Source organism: Porites lutea, chromosome 4 (genome assembly GCF_958299795.1).
Source record: "Porites lutea chromosome 4, jaPorLute2.1, whole genome shotgun sequence".
Taxonomy (NCBI): domain Eukaryota; kingdom Metazoa; phylum Cnidaria; class Anthozoa; order Scleractinia; family Poritidae; genus Porites; species Porites lutea.
In genome coordinates, this window is record NC_133204.1 from 40537323 (window position 1) to 40558111 (window position 20789).

Genomic DNA, 20789 nt, shown 5'->3' on the forward strand with positions numbered 1-20789 from the left:
GTAACTGCTTGTGTTTATGAATGAAACCTTGAGAACATGATTGTAGGCTGATATGTTTAGCTGTTGCACAAGTCATAAGTACACTTTTGCATCTACTCTTAACCAACTAGATTTTTTGCAATTTTTGGTACAAAATATTTAACATCTTGCAAATTAAAACTTTACTCAAGTGACCAAGTGAAGGAAGTACGGATGTCACGGTAAAGAGAAGCAAGGGCTGGCACCTTTATCAGAGCAACAACAATGTCCTTATTTTAATCTGCTTTGTTAACAACATACAGTAAATGTACACGTATGAGATCACGTCACGCTGCCTCGAACAATAGCTTGCTGTCTGGGGTTGAGGACTGTTGCTACAAACGCTGGATTAAGTCAGCTGGTGCAAGATCTGGAATAGACAACAGTTCTGCAAGGACTTAATATTATTAGCTGGAAAATAATACAAGATGTAGCCAAATCGTTGTTTACAATTTTGGCTCATTTCATAGGAAATGCTCATCCTTTAATGAAGCTATAAAAATACCAAATCTGACTTTTTAAAGATCGTAAATGAATCCGTTATAACCCGATACGTTTGGAGAAGGTCTGTTTCAAAAACTCGATATTTTAGAAGTAATTAATGAGTCATTAGCTTTTTTGCTTCTGCAGTTTCCCCAGCTTTAACCTAAGAAAACAGCTGATATTTCGCCACGCCACCACTGGTTGCCCCGCAAAATGACGTCAGATTAACGACTGTAGAAATTCCATTTTTATGACGTTTTCTACCCAGATCTTGGTAGTGCTTCTCATTGGTCGTGTCGTAGAGAAGCACTACCAAGATCTGGGTAGAGAACGTCATCAGTATGGAATTTCTACAATCGTTACTCAGACGTCATTTCGAGGGGAAACCAGCGTTGGCATCACAAACTGTCAGCTGTTGCTACCACAGCTTCAACATCTTCAATACACATGGCCAAACCCAATCTCGTCCCCAGGGATTTTCCCCCAAAACCCTGCAATGAAATCATTAAAGATGACTCAGTGAGTTCTGGACTTTTTTATAAAAAAGTGACGTTTACTTTGAAGGCACTAAAGCCGTGTCCCTGACAATATTTTGCTACAATCGGCAATTACAATAGTTGGGACACATTTCCCAAAAGGGCCTTTCTGAGGTTTTGTTGACTTCAAGAGTACTTCGAGGGAAAAATTTTTCCATCCCCTCTCCTCTCCAAGCAATGTTCCGCTCCTCTTTGAGTTGCATGTTAGAAACAACAAACGTCCCAACTTAAAATTTGAGGGCGAGGGGTGTAGACTATTTTGCTGCCGATTGTAGAAGAATCAAATCTATCGTAGTTAACGAGTTCGCTTTTTGTACACTAACTAGCTCATTTGCATGCTTACTGTCTGAGTGGATTATAACCCCTTTTGCTTCAGAGTTCTCCTTTTTGCTTTGTACAACTGAACCAATACCCGCTAAGCTTGAATTGAACAAAAGCATGTAAATAGTTATAGCGGTCGTTGCTCAATTTAATTGTGTTGCTCGCATAAACGCTTGGGAGGACAACTACTTAGGAACGATATTCAGGGGACTGACCCTCGCATTACTTGATAGACTGGCCACAAATAAGCACAATTCAGTCCTAAAGTGTGAGGTCAAAAACATGGATTTGTAAATTTATGGCTTAATTGGAATATCCACGGAGAGTGTCATGAAAACCCCCCCTTGCCAAAACCCATCATCTCATTGCGAATTGGCAGAGAGATAGTACTATTCTTGTGACTCCTTTCAAATCCTTTTAAATTTGCTTTAGTACATAAAATGATATCTAATAGAAAATGGTTGTCGACGATAGATTTAGAAAGCGGGTACTGGCAGGGTGTGTTCCGTCTAGCAGAGGACGGTCGCAGTATGTGATAATCCATTTGGATTGTGTTAAGTGCCCGCAACCTTTGAGTGACTGATAAACAGTGTGTTAGGGAAAAAGCGGTCACAAATTGGCTTGATGGCGTAATTGCATACACTGAATGTGACTCTTTAATTCTATTTTAATACACGGTGCCCGCCGTCGTTGTCACAAACGGTACATAAGGGAGACAAGAGTACGACTGAAAGACCACTTTGATGAAAACTGACGACCACTCGACGGGTCTACCGCTTCTGTTTCTAGACCCACTGCAGTTTCAGACTATTTTCTATCCCACGATTTTTCATCTACCCATATAGACCTCATTCCATGAGAACTCGTGCACATAAAACTCAAGAGGAATATCTTATTACGGAAGAGGGATCTAACTCGAGCCCAAGGGTATCTATAAGAGATATACTCCGTTGCATCCCCAGACCTATGTGTTGATGAGACGCTACAATCCACCTTAGCTGTAGAGGGGTTGGGATATACTTGACCCATTTTCACTGATCTCCTTCAGCACTTTAGTTCATGATACCATCACAAAATCTCTCTATGCGTACGTTAGAGAGGAGGATGTGTATGCCGTTCAACCTGATCATGATTCAACCTCCAAAAACTGGAGCGGCGGATTTCCCGAAAACATCTGTTCGGAAGACGATTTGACATCTAGAATTTGCGGAAAATTTCTTGTAAAATTTCTTGCTTGCCTGCCTTTCCTAGGATTTTCTAACATCTTAAAAGTGGTATAATTGCCCATTTTTAACGGATTTTTTACCCTAAAAAGGTCACTTGGAATTTTCGAGAGCCTTTTTTCTGGCAGAAATTTTGAAAAGGTAAGTTTTGATCCCTATAATTTTCGGATCACTAGGTTTTCAGCTAGGAAATCCGAATAAATGAAAATTTTTAGGGGATAAAAGAATGCCTATATCTACCGTTTAAATACCGTATTTATTCGATTAACCGCCCTGGGCGCTTATTAAATGTTTTGACCTTGATGGTGGGCGCTTATTCGAGGCTGGGCGCTTATTAAATTTTCACCATTTTCAGCAAGTGAAGTATGTTTATTTTGAAACAAAACAACAAAACGCGAGGAAGTAACAAAGCAAGGTTTCTGTAAAATACTTCGAAGAAGACTCCGTCCTCGGTGAAGTCTCTTATTAGAATTTATTCACTCAAGTGGGTGGGGTGGGGTGAGCGCTAATTTGAGTTTGATTGGGAGGAGTAGGGGGTGGGCGCTTCTTAACTTTTTCTGCCTTTAGGATGGGCGCTTATTCGAGGTGGGCACTAATTCGAGGTTGGGCGTTTATTCGAATAAATACGGTACTAAAATACGTTTAACAATGCTATGTTTAAGTGGTTTTGAAAAATATTCTCGTTGGGTGCCCCTGTTAAAGCTCCCTAGTTCTTGGAAGGCACGAGAAGCCAAATTTCGTCTTGTTTCTTTTACTTCTTTTCCGTCGATCAATCTTTAGCGAGGACGCCAAAGGAAAATGACGCGCTGACGCACGTATGAGTTTCAACTGTGTTGTAGTTCGATGACAATTCCACGATTCTTTGAGGAGGTTTTGCTATCGTAGCGCAGAATGTGAGATTAAAAAATCGTCTTTTTGCTTGTAAATTTTGCTTGCAACATATTTTGGATTATGTGGGGAAAAAACAGCTGTGAAGCAAAACCTGCGCGTTTGCATTAAGAGTAAAAAGAACTTTCATTTATTTCCTTTATCGAATAAAATACCTTTCAATAACAGAGGATCCATTCGTTATAAAAACGTTTATACGAAAATACACTTAAATTAAGGACCTGCTTATTGAGGCTTTGTGTAATAAGTTAACCTAATACCTTTTTATAGGCATTGTTTACAGGAAATTGGCCATTTTTACCGTCTTAGCAATAACTTGAATCCAGATAAGTTACTCTCTTAAGGTGTTCCCACACAGAAATCAAACACCATAAAACACTACATTATGTTACATTAATTTATGACAAGCTTGTAGCAGGCCAAACATTTTGGCCCAAATGTAAATAACCTTTTATGATAAACTCTCAATAGGCATATCAGGTATGATGCAATCAATGAAAGGCCAGGGAGGAGTTATTTTCACCTCAGGAAAAAGCCAGTATAGACTTTCCAAACCAAAAAGTAATTTTAAATTAATTACACATTTCTTCTGAAGAGTTATGGTTTCAGAGCTCCCACCGATTGAAATAAAGTAGCCTGCGTGGTAGGCGTTTTAAAAGGGAGTGGAAAGGGAGTTTTGGGAAAGGGAGTTTTAGGCGCGAGAGAAACGCGAGGGGCGCTCGCTCGCTCCTCCCTCACGCGTGGTCTCGCACCCTAATTCCCTTCCCCTTCCCTTTCCCTTCCCTTTCAAACGCCTGCCACGCAGGCTAGAAATAAAGATGTTTTTGGAATCGGCTTATCTACATTTTTTAAACTGAATAAAAGAAAATACGACCGAAAAAGCAGGTATTTAAGCCTAATACTATGGAATTCCAAAAACAAACGCCCCCCTTTACTCTCATTGAAGAAGCCCGAATCACAAAGTTTTCCAAAAATTGGAGCAGGGTAGTCACAACTTTTGTGAAATGCTGCCAGGCCTCCTAAAATAACCATTACCTTTGAGTAAGCCGGTATCTCGGGGGGCTGTTGATCAAGAAATTCTACTGTTAAGTCTACAACAAGCATTTACGCCTATTACGATCGTCGTCTTCCATTCTTCAATAGCCTGTATGGCAGGCGCAAAAAGGGGAGAGAGAGAAAACCGCTTCCTCCCAATCCTCTACCCCTTTTGACGCCTGCTACACAGGTTATTCTTTAAACAATAATCATACAGACCATATAACTATGTTACACATAATGTCTCTTTTTATCTTCACTTAAACAACTTGAACCAGTCTTAAGGTGATGTTACACGGGACGATCTGCAACGACGATTTTTAGCGCAACACAGCGTTACAACATTGTTGCGACATCGTTTCGAAAGGCTGCGACATTGTTACAACATTTGAATCCTGCGTTGCGCTAAAAATCGCCGTTGCGAATCGTCTCGTGTAACATCACCTTTAGGTGGACTGAGATAAACGATAATTTGGAAACCATCTCAAACATGTGGCTACATGTGACACAGTGAGAGCTGACTGCCGCTATTGGCACTATTATTTCAAGCACGTTCCTGTGCCAAGCCAACGGTTAATTCGGTAAATAAGTAATTTTAGAGTTAAGATTGTTTAAAGATTATTTTGATTTTCACTTCGCCTTACAACCGACTTAAGTCCACAGTCCAGTTAAATGTGCCTAACGCTTGTACTTAAAACATTCTTTCTTTGTTTTATTATAGTTTTCTTTTTTCAGCATGGCACAAATGCTCTTCATGAAGATTACTTTTACCCAGTCTTCATCGGCCATGTGCTTGCCTGTAAGCTGGATCCACTCTGCAAGGGGAAAATGAAATATATAAAAAACTAAGAGAATAAAAAATCTTATTGTAGTCGAATCTCTCCACATTAGCCATCTTGGGAACAGAAGTAAGCAACCACTCAAAGGCCAGCAGTCTGTCTATAATGCATCTTGTTTGCCCCCAACCCCCCGCCGGCTCCAAACAAATTAATGCATGCATAAGCATTGTTTGCAATTTCTCCTGGTATACGAAATAAGCGAAAGCAAGTAAGCGAAATTGAACCGAGTATCCTGAACAAAACTGATCACAAAACAAAGTGATCATGGTACATTGAGTAAGTCTGGTTGCATCTCTTGGTCTTAAATGGGCATGGTGGACAGGTTATTTTGGCTGCTGGGACAGACTCGTGTGGCCTCTGCCGTCATGGGCAGTTAGCTGCTATAGAAAAGTTAAAACAAGAGTGAATGCATGGACAGTCCACCCAGCAAGAAAGTGGCTGATGGGTAAAGATAACAGTTAGTAGGCATTCATCTGGAGTCAACAGACTAGAACTAGTGTCCTTCTACACTGAACAATAGTAAATGATTGGAAAGAAACATTCCCTCGACCTTAAAACTGGAGAAGCATTTGGTTGGGTAGAAGGAAAGTTTGGTGTCTGAATCAAAGCTGTTAAATGGCTGATCCCTGGCTAACCCAGGAAGGAATAATGGATGAGCTGTTCTAAATTTAAACAGATGTTCTACATTGATTAAGACATGCGACTTCTCACCTGCCTACTAGGAGACCTTAGATTTAGCTCATGAAAAGTTTGGCATCGCAGTGCATCAGGGCTAAACATCACTCATAATTGCTGAGTACACAAAGAGTACTTGAGTTAATGGCTTACCTCATAACCTCATCAGGAATGTAAATATAATCTACAGGAATGCGACTTGACAGGATGCGAAGGGAGTGGACAAAAGTAAGTTTCCGCCAAAAGCTAGCACTAAAAATGTAGAAAAGAAAGAGTTTAATAACAATGATCATAGTCCTTGACAAAATCTTGGCAGTTATAAAGAAGATATTCTTTAGTCATAAATCACAGGTCCACAGAGGCAAATTTCACAAGATGGACAAAACATTTGACTAGAAGGAGTGGAGTGGGGTGGGGTAGATGGAGGGGGATGGAATGAGGAAAAGTGGGGTAGAGTGGAGAAAAGCAAAGTGGAGTGCAGTAGGGTACGGAAGGTTAGCAAAGGATAGCGTAGAGTAGAATGGAGTGAGGTAGGGTAGAGCAAGGTGGAACAGATTAAGATAAAATAGACTAGGCCAGAGTAGAAATGAGTTGAGTTAAGAAGAGAAGAGTACACCCGAGTAGAGAGGAAGAGAGTAGCCAGTAGAGTAGAGTAATTGGAAAGGACAAGAAAGGAAAGTCATCTTCATTTATACAGGATGATCCCTTCAGCACTTCTTCCGTCAGGGGCACCCAACGACTGTTTTCAGTGTAGTATCTGTTCGAAGAAGCAAATATTGCCTACAATTTTCTATTATTTGAGAACAGCTAAAAATTTCTAGATGACCGTTCCATTCATGTACAATTTTCGAAGCTTATCTAATAAATTCCCAACTATTTTCTAAAGTTTAATTTACACATTCCACTCTCAAGGATGGGCTGTTTTTTGAGAAAAAAAAGAAACCTAAAATTTTTGGATTCAAAAATGTGATAGAGAGAGGAATCAGAAAATTTCTCACTTTTGTAACATTGCATCTAAAATTTTCGGAAAAATAAAGCTGAAGAGCATGTACAAGTAGAACCCCGTTATTACCGTCCCCAGTAGGCCCAAAAAATTGGCCCTATTAACGAGGGTTTTTTACAAGAAAACGTATGGCCGTTTTGCCGGGCGGCCAAAAAAAAGTGGCCGTAATAACGAGGTGACCCTGTTATAGTATTAGTGGCCGTAAGGCAGGGTTTCACCGTAATTTCGAAAAGACTTAAGTTCACCTAGGATGACCAAGAAAATACAAATTTTATAGCGATGCTTAGAATGTATATCTAGAGCTCTTAAAGTACTCTGGACAGCCTAAAAAGTGTTTTCAGTGTATTTAGGTGGAAACCGTCGTTGGGTGCCCCTGACTAGTCACACTGAGAAACTTAAGGACATTCTCTTCTCTGGTAAAACTCATTCAAAAACCTCTGCCCACAGTTCTATTTAACAAAAGTTACTTTCTAAAAACATTATAAATCTTACTTGAGAAATGGCTTTGCAAGTGTAATAACTGCTTTGAGTCTAAAACTGGGGTGCACAATAAACATTTCTTTCATTTTTTTCTTCAGTCTACAAAGAGAAAAAAATCAATTCAAAACACTGGGTTAAAGAGTTTGGCTGTAACTTCACTTAATAATCTAGACACCTAGAGTTAACATGGTTCTTCAGATTGTGTCTGCAAGTACAATACTGAGGACTACTATAGCAGCAAGCATGTGCTGCTCAACATCACTCCCTTTTTATATGCCCTTTCTACAACAAGCAATAGATGTGATAGGACAGTACACATACAGATTGCCAGTGAGGGTTATAGCACTGAGTTGGTTTAACCATTTCATATATAACAAGAAATACAACTAAACATGCAATTAAGATAATCATATTTTGACTTCCTGATTTCACCGGAAGATGATTAACCCATTCGCCCCTGGGAATTTTGCCAAAAAACGCGTTTTGAAGCTTATATTCAAGCAGTTTTTTAATCATTGCCAGGCTACAGTATAAAGAGCTAAAACGAACCGCAAAACTGTTTACAGGTTGTGAACCTCGATGTCTTCTGATCCAGATGCAAAATCTAGTTTGTAAAGTTCAGGGATGCCCAGAAAGCAAAATTTCGCGACTTTTTCTCTTCTCTCCTCTCCTCTTCTTTCGCTTTTCTTGTCTCATTTTTTGCTTTTGATGGGCATTTAGTAAGCTTCATTTTGGTGGGAAAAGTTTTTGGGAAAGCTTTTAGGATCTTGGGATTACGTGAAAGGAAAGGTAGCTGGGTAGTGAAACAAGAGTTTTGGGGAAATTGTTGGGTCAATGTTACATGGTTTTTTGCCTTTTCTCAGGTGTCCTTGACAGAATCATACTCATTCTGGTATGGTTTGAAAGATCTCTTTACCCTGCACAAGTTAGTGGACAAAGTTGTCCTGACTGTTAAAACTGATGACATCACTGGCGATAGAGGACACGTGGATCCACACAGGCAGTTACAGGCAGTTCAGCGTGGAATTGGTTAATTAATGGTCAAATTTTCTTGTAAGTGGTCTTGGGTAGTGACAACTTGCCTCAAAAAGATAATAAAATGACAAGTAGGTTTGGTATTATTCTTACCCTCCTTCAATATACTGGTAAAACCTCTTCATCCATGCAACGGAAGGCATATTTTGTTGTCTTGTGCCACCATTCAGATAAACTAAGTAGTAATCGTCGTGGATGGCCAGCAGCTCCAGGGTACTTATAACATAACTACAGTCATATAGAGAGAAGTGTAAATGATTAGGCCACTTTATAGTTCATACACAAAGTTAAAAAGAGGGTATCATTAGATAAGCAGGGCTATCACCAGGAGTTCAAGGTGCCAAACGTAATAAAATTATTATTAGGTGGAAAATTAAGCAGCCAGGATGCTCGTTTGGCTCTTTTGGCCAATAGAAGTGGCCAGGGATCATGCTCATAAAAGCCAGGGGAAATCCCTGGCCCTTAGTGACAGCCCTGAACATAGTAACATCATTGTTGTTTCTAAGGCAACCTTCTAGGGGTGAGGCATCTTAAGGAAAGTGAGAGTAAAGACATGAAATGACAGAAAGATCTACACTTAAATAAGATCTGTTACAGCAAGGAGGCCAAAAGCATGACCTCCTTTAATTAACTCACATTCATTCATGCAGACATTAACCAATCAGAAGTCGAAGTCGGTTTCTTGCTGGCTTCTGATTGGATTAAATCTGTACAAAAGAATGGGAATAAATCAAAAGCAGTCAAACTTTTGGGTTCCTTGCTGTAAGTCTCCAAGCATCAAATAGCCACTGACAGTGCACTGCTGCTCATCTTCAGGGGGAAGGAGGTAGAGTCACACATTTGATTTAATTTGGAAAAGTTGAAAAAAGGCAGGTTAGAGGGTGGGAGTTGATTGGAGGAAGTGAGCCTGAAACAACATCACAATAATTATTAATCAGACTAAGCCATTAGCTGAGACAGAACCCAAAATACTTTAAACATTCAACAAAAATTAATAATAGATTTAATAATAATAATAACTTACAAGAAAAGCTGTTCCATGAGGAAATCATAGTTCTTGATACTTCTGTCTGGGAGGTAGCAGGCAGCAAGTACAACAATTGTAGATTTAGTGTTGCTAAAGTAACCTGTGAATAGTAAACACAAACTACATTGGAACCTCAATATAACAAAGAGCAAAGGGACTGGCAAAACTTGTCTGCTATATAGAGAGTTCATTATATTGAGGTCCTTTTCCATATATTTTACTATTACTGGGGTAGAGAAAATTGTTCGTCATATCGAGGACTTTGTTATATAGAGGTTTGTTACATCGAGGTTTCACTGCACCTTCAAAATGGTTAAACATTATGAAAGCTAGTTCAAAACAGAGCAGGGATAAGTGTTGGTGTCATTACTCACTTATAATGGCCTTAACAGTCAACTGTAGAAAATAATTAATAGCCTGGCATATTGACCCTTGTTGAAATGCTTGCCTTATTTCATTGCCACCCCATGTCACCAGCCCTATAAAAGCAAGGCTGACACTAAGGGTGCTTTCCACTTGTCAGAACTGGCCGGCTGGACCATTGCCGGACCAGTTAGTTAGCAAAATTAATGAAATCTGCTTTTTCGAAAGGGTTTTTGCTGAAAAACATTCTCCTTTGTGCATACTACTTAGGATTTGAGTGATCTGGATGGATAGTTTTGATTAAAAGTGAAATTATCATTACAACAGGAATGGTCTGCCCGGTCAGTTATGACATATGGAAAACGTCCTAAGATCTCAAGTTGCTAGGTATATGCAATTAGTAGGCAGGAAATGGACTTGGCTAGTAAGTTCTTTATGTCTTGTTTTCATTTAAATATTTCCGGCACCTCGAAGTAGCTGGGGGTCTTGTACATAGTAGCCAGGGGAAATTCCCGACCCCCTACTCCAAGTGAAAGCCCTGTGAAAGGCAATCATTGTACCCAGCCCCAGTGGTTCAAAAGGTGGATAGCATGATCCAGCAGATAAATCTCTATCCAGTAGATAGTGCAGTTGGTTTCCCTAATACTTATCCACTGGATAGTGATTTATCCGGTGGATAGCGCTGTCCAGCTTTTGAACAACTGGGGCCAGGAGAAGGAAAAGTTTCAATGTGCTGCCTTACCACCGTGAGAGATAACTTTCATGTAAGGCTCTAGAAGCTTCAAATCCAATATCTTGTCCCTTCCACTGACACTAACAGTGTACCAACGAAAATTATTTCTGTCATCAGGACTCATTTGTCCATCTTGCTCTTTATTTTGTGGGTGTTCCCTCTGTTCCTCCTCCCTAGTCTCTTTTTCATCCTCTTCTTCCTGATCATCCACCATCTCATTTTCTTCATCTTCAAAAGACTCCTCGTCAACATCATTTTGTTCTAGACTAAACTCAGTCTCAGAAGTTTGATGCAGCAGTGGTGTGATTGTCTTAGGAGCTGAGTAGCTTCTCTGTAGCTTTTTCTTTTCACCTTATAATTATGTCAATTACACATTAATTTTATAAGTTATAAATGAGTCAAGTAAAGATATTCACTTATTAAACAGAAGGCAAATCCATGTTAATTATCTACAGTGCAGCATTAAGAAACTGGAATTTTACTCAGACAGCACTGTAACATCTTCATTTAGTCAACACAAGAAAAAAAAAACAAGCAACAAGAAACAATTAACAAATACAACTTGAAAGGAGGGTTAAATCTTTAGCTCTAGCGCAGTGAGCCTGCTACTTAAGGTAAGCTGGAGTCAATGACACTGTCATTAACCACCACTGTCCATCTCTACCATCTATCTACCCAAACTATCCAAGGCAACTGTGTGAGCAGCCACCACCAAAGTGTATTTACCAAAATTAATTTACAGGGAAACTATATTTATGGAGCTGCAGAGGGAATGAAGTACTCCCAACCATAAACAGTTTTATAGTTAAAGTAAATGGTAAATATGAAATAGAAAAATATCTTTGTACTAAGAATAAGAGTTTACAAACATTAATAGACAAATGGACTTTGTAATCCAGTTAATTTTCTTCTTTTACAAAAATGATTAGTTTCTTCTTTTTTGATTAGCAATTGTAATATAACAGTAGGCATCTTTGTGTGATAACTGTGGAATTGCATGTGTGCTTAGGTGTGTAGTCTGTTTGTGCATGTATGCTTTGTGATAATAATTGTAATTGTTGTACTTTGGAATAACAAATGAAATAATAATAATAAAAAAACAATTAAAAATAATGTACAGTCACACCCCACTTTATGGGCATCCGCTTTTATGGACACCTCGTTATTACGGACAGTTTTATTTGTCCCTGGGAAAGGCCTGTAAATTTTCTCTAAATTCAACCTGCTTAATAAAGACACCCATTCATGCAGAAAACAGACACTAGTTTCTTGCCCAATCAACAGATTCTCATAGAAAGTCAACCTCACTAATGCGGAAACTTCATTATGTGCTACTTGCTGTAATAGACTTTTCCTTTCCAAAAATAAAAAGCCTTCACTTGACAGCGTGTCGATGTTCTCAGCGCTACAGTACACCGCATAGGATGATTTGCAGATGTCAACTTCAAAATATTTTGGCATCAAATGAGTTATGCAGAGACCGCATGGCTTAGTAATCGAATGAGCGATTTTTGAGCCTTTCATAGATTTAGTCCGTACAACGATTGAAGGCTTTTTAAAGGTTAGAAATGTTTAATTTGATGATGTTTATGCCCTCTTTTATTTCTTTAGTTTTTGGTTCTAATTATTTTTAAAGGTGTTTTATGACATGAGTAACATGACCTGCTTAATACGGACACCCCGTTAATAGGGACACTTTCTATGGCCCCTTCAGTGTCTGTATTAACGAGGTTTGACTGTACTTACAAAATGGGAGAGAGGCCAGGAGAGGGGAAACGCTTGAAAATTACCAGCCATAATAACCTTACTGACAGGCCAGCAAGCAAGCTGATGTGTGTACACAAAGAGAGAAGAGAACCTAAGTGTAGAAAGGCTGTCCCTAATGACCACTGCCCAGCACTGTTTTGATTTTTCCTGTATTACAATAATATGCCCCAGTTCAAACGTTGATTTTTATGTACCAAACTTAATCCCCTCTATTTACATTTGTGTGAAAAAATTTTGCCACGATACTTCCAGTTTTTAGGCCATCGCGCGCTATGAGAATCACTTCCTGTGCTACAGGAATCATATAGCGCGTAACGTGATTCACAGCTCACGAGAGGGTGGTAACTTACTTTTGAGCGGTACTGTAGAACATAAAAAGGTTGATCTTTCAGTTAAGTCCGACACGTCTAATTTGGATTGACCCATGAATTAAGTTTGAGAGGCCCACATGGGAATTTCAGCTATATGGAGCTACTTCATTTCAAAATTATGTCGAATTTTTCATCTGCCAAATCAAATGCCTAAATTACCATATTAATAATTTATTTTGACTGGCAGGCATTGTAGATCATTGTAGATCATGAAAATGAATTGAGTCAAACATATCATTTGGGTTAACAGGTATTCAGTTCCGTACATGAAAAGTTCAAAGTTTGAACTGGGCCTTAGCCAAACATATAGACAATCAAAACAGGTCAAGTCACTTTATTCTCTGTTTACATAGAGACAAATCTACAAAAGAAATTGTCCCTCACCTGGTTCATCAATGATGCCACACAAGTCCTCAATGGACTGTGCCTTTCTTCTCATTCCTTGGATCCCAGTGTCTGCGTCATTCTCTTCAGCAATTGCTAAGAAAACTGGTGCTAGCAATTCTGTCCCAGCAACTTCTGCATGCTCATCAAATGACAGTTCTTTAAGCAGTATCTTTTGTTTTCTTTCTAAAATCAAGTTTTAAAAAAAAGTCTTGAAACTGCCAATTGAATAGCATTCTCTTAATTTCATTTGAAATCACAAAACCCAGCCAGGGTGTTAGTAACTAATAACTAAGTTGAGATGTAAGAATTTGTTTCGTTAAATTTTATGAACATGCATGTATTTTTATTAACTTTGCATTGTTTTCCTAATTCATATAGCCTGTCAGTAACTGTGCTCACATTGTGGGTGGCTCCTCCAAAATTGTTGTACAATAAAAAAAATTGGTACAGGATTTAATGGAGCCAAAACCAATAATGTGGAATTACACACATTTTAGGCATCCTACTGACCAGGGACCGCGGAGGGGGAGGGGCTGGTAGGGCTGCGGCCCCACCACTTTTTTGCGCCCCCGCCCCCACTTTTTGCACTGAAAAGAAAAATAATTGAAATAGAAAAAAAGACTTGAAACAAGTTTTTTTCCGTCTATATTCCGCTATATTCTCTGTATTTTCTTTAATTTCAAACGCCAGGCTTTTTGTGGGGCTCTTGTGCTTTTCGCGGTAATTGTGCCCTGGGGCCGACTGGCCCCTTGATCAAACGCCATGCCTTGGCCACCCCTTCGCTTTGTTCGGCAGCGTGTTTTGTACTTCCAGCTCCGGCAGAGTTTTTTATCAGTTTTATCAAACGAAATGAAGAAAATTACTAGCTTTTTCAAGCCAAACGAAGGGGAGTAGTTGTTTTGAGTTGATAAAAGTTTTATATTTTGTCTTTCTCCTTTGGAATCAATGAAATATTAGATGGCAAGAAGAATTACAATACTTGAACAGTGAAGAAATTTTTCAGATCACTTCAGTGTAGTATTTTCTGGACTAAAATTGTAATCGCGTCTTTTCTTGCATTGAATCTGAACTGACCGTGTAGGTTGGTCGTTTATTAGAGTTAGCTGGGACTTCGTCAAAGTCTGTAAGCTCTGTAGAAAAGACGACAACTACTTGCAGTGAAAATGGTGAGTTTGAGTTTGACCTGTAAACATTTCAATATATTGTTAAAAGTTTCATTTTTTGGAAGTGCGAGTTGTTTCTGACTAATATTCGTTAAGTGTAATTGGATTTTTGGTGACGGGTTATATATTTATTCTATTTATAACATTCTACTTATTGCTAGCAATCCTGTAATTTAGCACACACATTTGCTGGACGGAACGAAAATCGTATGAAGAATTTCGGTTACTTCACTAATGCCGACCTATAAAGAGAAACAAATACTGGATAAAGTATGCAAAGTCACGCGACAGAAACAAATCAAATACTATGATTTTATTCCTTTTTTCGATTTTCAATATGAAAAAATCATTTTCAATTGTCAGCCCTCCCACATTTCACCTTGCTCCGCGGTCCCTGCTGACACGCAGAAATTTCAAGCAATAACAACTTGCTGTCTGCTCTCTTTCAACAACCCCTTGTCAGTAGTCATTTGGCCAGACAATGCCTGAAGAATCATTTCCTATCATGAAATTTCATGTCTACTGGAAAAGGGCAAAAAATAGTACCTTACTTATAAATAAACAATTTAAACAATGGCTTTACAGTGTGCTAAAATGTTACTTTTCATTTTCAAACAATTTTCACTGTGCTCACAGTAAAATTTCAATACTGGCTTGGAGTATAAAGTAATAAAATTCTCACGTAATGAGATCAAAAGTCTGGAATTCTACTGAAAAATGCAGACCTACATCTAGAGTATGAATTAATATCAAATCTTAGAGATTAAAGTCTAGATTTTCACTGAAAATTACTAACCTGCATCTAGAGAATTAAATGCCTCGAAGAATCCTCCACCTTCCCAATCGCCCACATCAAACTCCAGTGAAGTCTCCAAAGCACCATTGAAGCTAGCAGATATCATATGTTCATCATCTAAAGTTCCTTCTATCTCCTTTGCATACTGTTCTTCAAATTCATTATCACTAGTTATTGAAGACATTGAGCCTCTTTTGGCTTTGTTTTGTAAACTATCACTTTGAGATTTCCATGTATCACTGTTTGTCTCCAGCTGGGTTCTCTCCTTGTGTTTAGCTAAAAAATCTGTTGTTTCTGTATTTGTTGTGTCATCTGAGGTTTTCATTTCATTCAACATCGTGTGGTCATTTCTCTCACCATTTTTGGTTGCAATGGAAGTTGATAAATTTGCCAATGCTGACTTTATAACATCAGCAGCAAGAAATCCAATATAATCTTGAATTGCTTTTGATCGTTTAACGAGTGGAAGCAGGATCTCAACACTGTCTTCATCTAAACCAGTTTCCATTTGCTTGGTTTTTAACATTGTATCTCTTTCTGGTGAGATTTTATTAAATTTCCCCTGAAATCTTAGACAGGATTCATGCAATGATTCTGTGATGACACTATGAACAAATCTATCACAGTTAGATTTCAATGTCTCCAGGCCAAAATCGCTAAGCTTTTGTGCCATGATTTTAGTCTTGTCTTCAAGTGGCTGTGGTTTGTTTTCTTCTTCAGTAATTCTCTCAGACCAATCCCCAACTAAAAGCTGAGAAATCAAATTCTCAATGAACTGTTCACAATACTGCTCCAAAGCCAAGATTTCACTTTCATTTAGTGATAGTCTACCCTCTCGTAGACCAGCTCGTACTTCCGGGTTTAATGAGCAGATCAAAGCCTCTTTAATTGTCATGTTGGTGGCCTCTTCACAGATTTCATTCAACAAGTCTAAATCAGGAGAACTCACTTCCTCAAAGTTTTTCGTATCTTCAGATTTGCTACCTTTGCTAAGTAGAGAGTCCACATCTTCCGTATTAGCCAAAGTTGTGTTTTCAAAAGTTGATTCACCATGATTCCTACAGTAATTAGAATCATCTTTACTTGATGAGAAATGTCCAGGACTAAACTCGTGTTTGATTGTATCATCAATTAAATCAGAGTCTTCTTGTAAAGATCCATGTGCAGTGGCCCATGTGCTGTCCCCTGTGGAACATTCACCCACTCTTTCAAGAGAAACTGTACTCTCAACCACATGTTGGTCCCTCTCTCCAAGGTAACTATCAGATGTCAGTGTTGCATTTACGTTTGACGAAGCAGATGTATACAATGACTTTGACACTTCTCCAGAGTTTTCCTGAGTAGAACTCCCAACAGGAGAGCTGGAACTTTGGTCACTGGTCAGAGTTCCATTTTCAGCAGCATCACACTGCAAAACAGGGGACAACGTGTCACCGTCAGTTGGACCATCTTCTTCAAAATGGGCAAAGGTTTTTGTAGGTGTACTGGTTCTTTGGTTTTCAGAGAAGTCTTCAGCAGCTTGATCATCTTCCAACAGAAATGACTCATCTCCAGTGGTTAGACTGGCCTCCTCTTCCACATAACTACTGTTGGTCACAGGACCTCTGTCTTGAGCTGGCTGAGTTATGGGATCCATTCCACTGCCTCTATGGAAATCCTCTGCATTATTCATAAGCTGACAACTGCCAGGCAGATCCCTTAAAAATTGACAAAATTACAATCTTGATGTAATATAAACAAAATTATCTTCCTCATGTATTAAATTATTTATCCTTTTAGACAAATACCTATACTTAGGTTCCATAGTGCCATCGTAGTGGTGCATAATGCATCCACAGCTGGTGTTCTCCAGCCATATTCAGGAATAAGTCAACGCTATTTCTTCATCACAAGGTTTCTGTGATCAGCTGAGATGTTTTGAGACTATCCAAGGCTGTGCTCAAGGAAAAATATTTACGGGAGTCTGGTTCTCTGAACCTGCGAAATCAAGGCTGCCCAGCAAAGGATTTCTATTAAAAAGCTAAGACTCCCTGGTTGCCCAAGAGAAAAAGTGAGGCATCAGGGGCCACTTGGTGCTGCTAGAACACAGCCCTGTTATCAACCCAACCAAAGCCTGGAAAAACAGTAAGAGGATGTATCCTGCCAGGCTTTTCCCTCAACCACTTTTAGATTAGAGACACTAGCATGTCTTGTGTAGACTGTCAAACTGTTTATGAGGGAAGGGTGTGTATTATAAGCACTACCAATAAATCGTCCTCAGTTATTAACATCTTCATAAATACAAAGGCATTCCTCTACATGTACTGTACAGGGAACACTTTCAGGTTCTTTTCTCATAGCAGGAATGCATTCCTGTACCAAATCTTTGATTAATATTCCCAAGCCCCCTTTTTCATAACAGTTACTCTGTTAGGAGGAATTGTGTTTAACTGTTTAATAAAGAGCGTTCATCTTTAAGGTTAATCTTTTCTCTCTATCTGTAAGTTGTGAACTCGCATTTTTTTTTGATAATATGAGTAGTTATATAGTTACATGTAAAATTTGTGGAGTCATTAATAAAGTAAATAATTTCAAACGAAAATTATTTCTCTTATTTACCCCTACTGTAAAAAAATGTATAGGGGAACCTCTATTAAGCCACTGAAGAACCTAACAATTTAAGGTGAAATCTATGTTTATGGTACTTTGAAATTGTCAATTGTATAATAAAGAAATTACTGCAAAATACTGTATGTATATTTGCTTAGTCTCTAGGACCATTCAAAACATTTTGCAGTTGAGGGTGTCTGCTTAGTTATCCACAATCTCCTCTCTTGCAACTGATGTTTGCGATGGTTTGAAACTTTCAAATAGACCTTGTCACAGTTTTCAACGCCATCTTGATGAGTAGGCAAATACGTGAGAAATTACAGTGTTTGTATGAGAATCTTATATCAAATAATTGCTGTAAAACGGCTGTTCTGAAAAAAATATGAATTGTTACTTAAAGCTTCACCCCTAAGGATTCTACTGAAAAAAATTGAGGGCATTCCATGCACTAGAAGACCTAAAACCATGTTTTTAAATTTTCTATACATTTGTCTGCAAGAAAGTCCTGGGAAAAATTACAGACAAATATATAAAAAATCTTAAACAAGCATCTGAAGAAACTTAAGCACAGATACGCCCCATAAAATTTTTTAGTACAATCCTTTGCTTTGTAGCTTTATTTTACAATTGATATTTTTTTCAGAACAGCCATTTTACAGAAATGATTCAACATTAGATTCTCATACAAACACTGTAATTTCTCACACGTTTGTCTACTCGTCAAGATTGCGTCAAAAACCGTGACTAGGTCTATTGCAGTCACTTAAAGGCTCTTGCACTGAAAACATTCAACAGCTTCTAATGAGCTGACAGGTCTCAAAGGAAAACCCCCATCAAACAAATAACTAAGCCAGTTGTTGTATGACATGAATAACAATTTATTACACTCCCATAGTGTGTAACCATACCCCCCCTTGGACATAGCATATTTAATTATAAACAGTAATAACTTTACTATCAGAATATTTTAATGAAAGTGTCATAAAACATTCAGTTGCATTGTGAACTTGGCAAACAGAATTTTACCCTGCTATTGAGCTAAGTGCAAATAATTTAATATTCAAATCCTTCCTTTGTTAAATAAGATGATTACTCTCAATAAAGCAGCAATATAACTTATTATATATATTGGCCCTTTTAAAACACAGCATATTCTAACACAAAACAGATGAGAATATTATTCACAAAAAAAAAGAAAGAGAAGCTTCTGGCTTGACGATTTCATGTAAACATCACTAAAAAAGAGTTTTACTGACCTCAAACGAGGATTAAACTTTAGAATTGAGATTTATAAAAAAAGCACTTTCCATCTAAATGCAAGCATGAATGCAGCTGATATAAACAAGCCAATATTATCTTTCAGCCGTGACCAAACGTTATTTCCAATCCACGGAATTTTATGAAGGTTCGGAAAGGTAAGCTCAAGACTTGATTACAAAGTGACATCGAGAAATCCATCCTTGAGCCCTGGTTAATTAAATTACAACAAGCCAATGCATGCCACGATTCGAAACCAAAGTCAGTTAGAGACGAGATTAAAACAACATCTTTACATCTTCAACTGAAATGCATTTTTTCAATTCACGTCAAAGAAATGGCTCAAAAGGACACAGCAACTACATCATATTATGATTGACTTGCCTTTCATTGAAAAAAAAAACTGACCAAGACTATAGTCAATTTTTCGTCCCTGTTTTCGCCTTGTATTTGTTCGGACCTCATTTGCAAAGGAATAAAAAATATATCTAACTTTCAGTAATTTTCTATCAACGAAGAAATATGCACGCTATCACAGATAGCTTATGTTTATCATAAAAACAGGCTTACCGTATTCCTCGTGAGGTTAGAAAAACGGAAGAAGATCACTGTTCGTTGCACCCGCCATTCCGTGACGAGCGAAAAGTAAAAATACACCGTAAATAAAATGTTTGACAAGCGCGTTAAGGATTCTGGGTAATTTGAATAGACTTACCCCACCCTACTCCTTGCTAACCGTAGCTAATATCCTACCAGCTACCCATCCTACCGGACCCTACCAATCAATAATGCGCCTACCCAGCACGCAAAAGCAGAATCTTCTGTGTTGGTAACTAAAAAACCTCCACTTTGCTGAATAAGAAATTTATGCTTAGCTACAAAAGGAAAACTCTGTTTTTCTACATAAGAACGTCTCATAACAACCGGAAGTGGACGCGTGACAGGGGCCACTTTAAGTCCTTTAAGAGTTTAAGCAGGGACGTTTTTTGAGCGACGCACGCCAACCGCAAATGGGTTTTTTGGACTCTTGAGCTGAGATTTTGAACACAGTTTTGGGTAAATATTCTCTTTAAGAGTAAAGACACTAGGCAATACAAATTTGAAAGCGTCAAGGCATATCGAAAGAGAAAAGGGCTCACTTCCGGTTGACAGGCCGTGACGATGTGTGAAGATCGTGTCCGTATCATCTCAAAAACAAGAGTTATTTAAATTACTAAGCTGACAGCGCCTGCGAAGACAGATGCAAACGAGGACGGAAAGGAAAGTCAGTTACTTCCCAGAAACTGCTGCAAAACTTTGCTCTCCGCTGGTCTCGCTGGGAAGCTAATGAATATCTTAGAATAAGGTAAGCTACGGTTTTTATATGATCATTCGTCGATGCACGTTCTGCAGATCCAGAGTAAGCCACAATCTTTCAGCTGTCTGGGATATTGGTCAACAGTAACTGAGAATTCACAAAATGCGCATTAACGCGTACTCTTTATGCAAGAGAACTTGGAGACTCACACTTTATTTGCCATTTTCATGAATTCGTGCTTGTAATACTAAAATGGGAGATCTTGAGCTTGTAGAAGAAAAACAATCCCCGAGTCTACAAGTAACATTGTTCAATCACAGTGCCTTGACAGTGCGGATACATTGTAACTACAAACTACATGTAACTGAAAAGAAGTTAAGTTAAAGTGAACTCACTTTTCATTAAGTTAAGTTAAAGCTTAAAATTTAATTTGACCATCTTGTATTTTCTTTCTTCCACGCAATCAAGGTTTTTCGCACGCATTAACTGAAAATGCACGAAAA

General features: G+C 38.4%; 1 protein-coding gene across 1 annotated transcript; it reads right to left on the bottom strand.

Moving 5' to 3' along the window:
* Positions 1-5163: 5163 nt before the first annotated feature.
* Positions 5164-19678, bottom strand: LOC140933582 (uncharacterized). The gene is made up of 9 exons (XM_073383188.1): positions 19560-19678; positions 15144-16840; positions 13182-13367; positions 10669-11010; positions 9561-9663; positions 8630-8764; positions 7514-7600; positions 6172-6270; positions 5164-5319 (listed from the first exon to the last, which is right to left on the bottom strand). Exons 2-9 carry the CDS (start codon positions 16813-16815, stop codon positions 5283-5285), a joined length of 2661 nt encoding a protein of 886 aa, XP_073239289.1. The 5' UTR covers positions 16816-16840; positions 19560-19678; the 3' UTR covers positions 5164-5282.
* Between the last annotated feature and the right edge of the window lie 1111 nt (positions 19679-20789).